The 6,249-nt window shown below is 44.1% G+C and overlaps 1 protein-coding gene across 1 annotated transcript; it reads left to right on the top strand.

Moving 5' to 3' along the window:
* The first annotated feature begins 221 nt into the window (after positions 1–221).
* Positions 222–1,863, top strand: LOC147885988 (uncharacterized). The gene is made up of 2 exons (XM_087396911.1): positions 222–372; positions 478–1,863. The coding sequence occupies exons 1-2, from the start codon at positions 277–279 to the stop codon at positions 1,657–1,659; spliced, it is 1,278 nt and encodes a 425-aa protein (XP_087253037.1). The 5' UTR covers positions 222–276; the 3' UTR covers positions 1,660–1,863.
* The last annotated feature ends 4,386 nt before the right edge of the window (positions 1,864–6,249 follow it).

Below are 6,249 nucleotides of genomic sequence, written 5' to 3'. Positions count from 1 at the left end.
CGCACCCCTTCCACCTTGCAAATCCACTGGAAAATCGCCGGCTTCCCCACGCTTCACCTCCCCCAGCCCCCTTACAAGCCGCTCATTCACTGTCCCCGATCCAAACTGGTTCCTTCAGCTAACTTTGCTTCGGCTTGGCAGTCCCTCCCCGTCATGTGGAGGGTTGTCATCATCGGCGTTGGAGCCTTCGGGGCATTCGTTGCAAGCAAGAACGCATTGGGGAAGCTCCAGGAGGGATCAGGCGGTGGCGGTGGCGGTGGCGGTGAAGGCTCACCTATGCACATGATTGCTAAGGGCGTAAGCTCGTTTCAAAATCATATCGGTCCGTGGTCTGTCCGAGATCTCACCTTGGGCTTAGCAGCAATGGCGAAGGTATGCTCAACAGCACCATTCGTAGTTTACACCGCAAGGCGCTGCACTTGCTCACATCTTAGAATGCTCTCTCCTCTCTCATACCGTGCAGTCTATATGCTTTAGGTAGCAGAGAAGGAACCTCCGGCTCCTCCAGGCCATCCCGTCGAGGAGCTCAGTAAGGATGCAGAGTTTTTGGCCCGTGCCCAACATTGGCGAGCAATGGCGGAAGCCGTTTATGTGTGTGACGAGGCCTCATTCTCTTTGCAGACACAATTGCCGGAATCTGCCCTTGTCCATGCTGAATGGAATCCAAACCAGCAATCTCTTCGTCCAGCCTACGCTGTATGTATGGATGCTGTTCACGGAGCAGTCGTACTTTCCATTCGTGGCACGTCCGATATCATAGACATGCTGGTGGATGCGCGAGCGCTACCTGATGAGTTTTGTGAAGGGTATGCGCACGGTGGATATGCTCATGCCACGGACGTTCTTTTGAAAGAAATCGAACCACACATGGAGAAGGCTTTTACTGAAGCCAGAAAACTGGAGAAGGAGCGGGGCAAAGAGACGAAGCTGGTAATCGTGGGTCATAGCATGGGCGCGGCGATAGCGATAATGTGCGGCTTGAAATTGAGGGATCAATATCCAGGCCTGGAGTGCTGGGGCTACTCGACGCCCGCCAGTCTGAGCCACGACCTGAGCGTAAAGTGTGCTGAGTTCGCGACCAGCATCGTCTCAGCGCACGACGTGGTGCCGCGGTTCTCGGTAGCGGGAGTGGAGCGCCTGCGGCAGCAAGTGGTAAACTTCGATTGGGAGAGAGCGAGGCGGGTGCTGCAGGGAGACGCAGAGTGGGAGAAGATAGAGGGAGCGATGAGGGCGATAAAGGGAGCAGAGGAGAGGATGGATGGGGTGAAGGAGCAAGTAGGGAATGCTACGAAGGTGGCGAACAAGGCAATGGGGAGGGAAGGAGGAGGCGGAGGAGAGGAGGCGGCCGACGAAGGAGAGGAGAAGAAAGAGGCAGCAGAGCTGTATCCACCAGGGAGGCTACTGGTGTTGGCTGCAGATCCAGCGGGGTGTGGGAAGAAGCCGGAGATGAGGTTGAAGGTGGCACAGCAGAGGAATTACGGAGCTTATCCGTCGTTCGAGGAAAGCTTGAAGACGAAGTGGGTGTTGCATGAAGCTAAGCAGAAAGAGTTCATTGAAATGGTGATCTCTCCCTGGAGTATCTCTGATCACATGCTCGGTAACCTTTGTGAGGGCATTGCCTTCCTGCAACGCCATTGCCCTCCCCTCTGTTGCTCTTGAATCGCCATAGCCATCTTGCACACTAATCTCTTTTTCATGACGGAGCTTATCCATAGTTCGAGGAGAGCTTGAAGACGAAGTGCGTGTTGAATGAAGCCAAGCAGAAGAGTTCGTTGAGACGGAGCTCTCTCCCTAGAGGATCTATGATAACATGCACAGTAACCTTTGCTAGGGCATTGCCTTCCTCGAACGCCTTTGCCCTTCTCCTCTCGCTCCTTCTTCTTCCTCTTGAAGCTCCATAGCCACCTTACATACTTCGTCTCTCTCTTACTTTAAAGCACATTGTATCGAGAGTACCATTTTTACACTAGTCTTACGTTAAAGCACATTGACACGTTATGTCCCCCTCATGTTGAAAAGTTGAAGACAACTAATTAATTAGTTGGCTTTCATCCCGAGGAAAAATTAAGTGAGAAGGTGCATGTATGTGATGGAAAAGTGAAGAATGAGAGAGATGGAAAAGTGAAGAATGAGCGAGGGAGCACTCTGTATAGTCAGAGCAGTCAGTACTGTAACTTTGCAAGTGTGGGCATGGACATGACTATGAGGGCTTTGAGGAAAGCAAAGTTGTGGTTATACCTCAGAGGAGTACATATGAGAAGTTGTGGAGTTTGATCTTTGTATGGACAGACTAGTTGGGCCTTTATTCAAGTAGCACGTAGGCATGCCTAGAAACAGTTATACTACTTGGACTGAAAAGAACTGCAAAGAGATTTTTTCTCTGATGTCCTTTTGGTGTAAAATCAAATGCTTCAAAGGCTTTAATGTTTAGGCATAAGTCAAAGGCTTTAATGTTTAGGCATAAGTCTAAGCATACATTCTTTGATAAATGGAAAGCTTAAGAAATAGAAAGGCTCAATGGCAGCTTAATCGAGACTCGTCAACATCTTCTTTTCATAAAGATCTTGTGCAATACTTTAGCAGTAGCCTGAATGAACATTCGGAGAGGGATTCCTAATATTTCTTCTTCTTCTCAGCTTTTTCCCTTATTTGTGTGTATTTGCAAGCATCCTAATCCGATTCAAAAAAGTGACAGTAAGACACGACCACAGGCTCTAGGTGCTTTTTCATCCCATCTGTCTCACAAGTATCTGTTTGAGCTTGAAGTTTTAAAAATAGTAATTAAAAAAGAATTTGAAATTCAACACTAAATCGTTTGATTTTGAATTCAAAATTCACATTTCTGCGAGCATAGATTGTTGAACACAATGATTGAGCTTTGCAAATCGACCTTAAGTCAATTTGATGGTCAGCCACTTACATAAACTCATTGAAAATAGCTTGTGAGTTTCAAAATGGACCTTGGGTCACTTTGAACTTTTTGGATGTGGGTAAATTACACACACAAACACTTTGCAAATCGACCTTAGGTCGATTTGATGATCACTGATCCACATACAAAGACATTCAGAACAAGTTTTGAGTTTTTCAAATAGACCTTAGGTCGATTTGCAGCTCACGAATGCTCGTGATCTCTCTCTCTCTCTCTCTCTCTCTCTCTCTCTCACTCACACAGTTTCTTAATAAAATATGCACTATAGAAATGAGTGTTTTGCTGTATTGATTTACTTAATTTTCCATCTTGTAATTCATGTCATGGCATTAAAAGAAATAAAAGCCATGTGTCCATCTCTCTTAAATGCACATTCCTACTAATTGATCATTTGAATTTATGTTCTTTTTCTTATCATAACAAATTGCTTTTAAAGTTTCATTTGCATCATCTTTTTTAATTCATTCGAGTGACCTAGTTCCTGTAGCAATTTAAAAGGGCTAGAATCACCTAGGACACATTCAATCACTATGGGTAGTTAACCAATGTTCAAATTAGTTTTAATAACATGTGAGCCAAATGAAGTTGAACATAAACTAAATAAAGACTCTCTTACTCTCGTATATATCATCCTAACACCTAAACATGTCTTTCATTTATAATAGTCTTTTCCATAGTACTTACTCAACATCCCCCTTGGAAACCCCTCACCATAATGCTAAGTCTCAAGGCATACAAAAGTAGGCTGGACTCATCCCCTTGGCATGTCCTTTAGTTGAAAGCCAAAGTTGTAAAGGGCTTTTATGTTTGTGGCAGGCATCGTGGACTCTTTGCTCTCATGTAAAGGCTTGTATCTAAACCTATACAAAGCCTCTAAATAGATATTTTTCTATCGCTATGCAAGCTCCCCTTACCATGCAAGCTCTCCTATTTTCTAAAGGTTCCTTTCTCTCACTCTATCCCACACTACTCCTCTTTCCCTCGTACTCGTCTCCTTTATGTTTTGCACAAAGCTTCTCTCGTTCTAGCTTTGCTTCTCCTTTGTCCCCCCCCCTTCCTACCTTCTTTGGGGATTCAACGAAGGGGAAGGGGGAGGACAAAGGAGAAGCAAAGCTAGAACGAGAGAAGCTTTGTGCCAAATTTGAACGTCACTCACACATATCTACATGGATGATCTCTCTCTCTTGCACATACACACATGCACACACACACATGTGTGTGCATATGACACCCCCTACACACACTAGAAATCAAGCTTGGGCCAATTTAACCATACACACATACTTAAAAACACATTCTAATGCATGCCCATACAAGCTACAAACTGACCTTGAGTGAATAGCGTAGGGTGTTGAACACAATAGTCAAGCTTTGCAAATCGACCTTAGGTTGATTTGATGATCATTCTTATTCACCTACGTGGATAATCACTCACACACACACACAATACATTCTACCCACATCCTATGCAAATGGACCCTTGGTTGATTTGAGAAAGAGATTCTAAGACAGACTCACACAAACACTTTTTGAGAGACACCCACAAACACTACGGCATAGGGTGTTGAACACAATGGCTAGGCTTTGCAAATTGGCCTTACATCGATTTGATAATAATCATTCACATACACTAATGTGGATGATCACTCACACACACACATACACATTCTATGACATGTCCACATGCAATGTAAATCGACCTTGGGTTGATTTGAGAAGTGATAGTATAGGAGTGAACACCATGGCTAGGCTTTGTAACTCCACCTTAGGTGAATTGGATGATCACTCACCCAAATACAAAGACATTCAAAATTTGTTTTGAGTTTTCAAATCGACCTTAAGTCGATTTGTGCCTCATGGATGTTGATGATCACTCACACATACACAAACTAATTCTATGACATTATACACACACAAAAACACATTTTAAGACATAGCCACATATGTTGCAAATCGACCTTACTGATTTGAGAAGTGGTAGCATAGGGTGCTGAACACAATCACCACACTTTGCAAATCGATCTAAGGTCAATTTGATGATCGCTCACCCATACCCGAAAACATTTAGAACATTTTTCTAAGCTTTCCAATCAACCTTAGGTCGATTTGCTTCTCATAGATGTTGGTGATAGCATAGGGTGCTAAACACAATGACCATGCTTTGCAAATCAAACTTAGTTCGATTTGATAATCATTCACATATGACATCTTGGACGATCACTCGCACAAATACACAAATACATTCTACGATTCACCCACACACACTACAAATCAACCTTGGGTCAACTTGAGATAGATTCTAAGACACATACAAGCACATTCTAAGGAACACCCAAAAACACTTCAAATTGAGGGTGCTGAACACAATGGCCATGCTTTGCAAATCAATGTTAGGTCGGTTTCATTACACACACATACCTATGTGTATGACTAGTCTAACACACAGAAATACATTCTAAGGCACACCCAAACACACTCTAAATTGGCCTTAGATTAATTTGTATAGTGATAGCATGAGGTCTTAAACAATGAACAAGATGTCCAAGCATTGCAACTTGACCTTAGGTCGATTTGAAGATCATTCACACACATCTATGTGAAAATTCAAGAATGAAGGTGTTTTCGAACTCCTGAAGTGCAATGGACACCAAAAGCAAGCAATGGTTGCCTCTGCAAGTCATTCCAGACTCTCAGTCGTCGAAAGGAACAGGTGAATCATGAAAAAAACATATTTTTCCTCCAAAACCACCTCTGTCGGCTTGCAAAAAACCACTCACAGAACTTTCCAAGGTTTCTACAAGGTCTCTGCACACCAAGATGCACGTAAAGTCACCCAATGGAGCTTCTCCTTCCACAAAGCTGCAGCAGCAAACTTCACGCTCTAGGCACACACCCGGGCTCAACTAGAATACCCACACTTAAATACCAGTTGAGGGATCTCAACAACAAAAGTAGAATGGAAGAAGGTGATAAAGAGGGAGAGCTAGAAGAGAGAGCCACACAAGTTTTTGGTGGGTGCAGAACACCCTAATCTTCTATGTCATCCATATATATGTGTGTTTGAGTATTGTACATAACCAAGGTTAAGGTACAGTGGCCTTTAACCCCCACACTAAATACATTACTGAAGCCAGCTCATTTTATACATACGCCCATTGACCCTTTGCCCATAGGGAATGCAAAGGAAGAGCCTATGCCAAATGGATGATGATGTCCCTCTAGCACCCCCCTCCTCCCCACTCGAAGATATCCAATGGCGACGTGACCTGCAATCCTTCTTGGGCTTACCCGACAGCGCCCTCATGCATCACTGGAAG

The sequence above is a fragment of the Dipteris shenzhenensis genome, chromosome 25, assembly GCF_047967505.1.
Source record: "Dipteris shenzhenensis isolate YYH24624 ecotype China chromosome 25, Dip_SZ_1.0, whole genome shotgun sequence".
In the NCBI taxonomy this organism is placed as follows: domain Eukaryota; kingdom Viridiplantae; phylum Streptophyta; class Polypodiopsida; order Gleicheniales; family Dipteridaceae; genus Dipteris; species Dipteris shenzhenensis.
This window is presented reverse-complemented; position numbering and strand designations above follow the sequence as displayed.

Excerpts from the sequence above, each read along its gene's own strand:
- LOC147885988 (XM_087396911.1), top strand. The coding sequence starts at position 277 with ATGCACATGATTGCTAAGGGCGTAAGCTCGTTTCAAAATCATATCGGT. Across the intron at positions 373-477 it reads GCTTAGCAGCAATGGCGAAG|GTAGCAGAGAAGGAACCTCC; the intron begins GTATGCTCAACA and ends TATATGCTTTAG.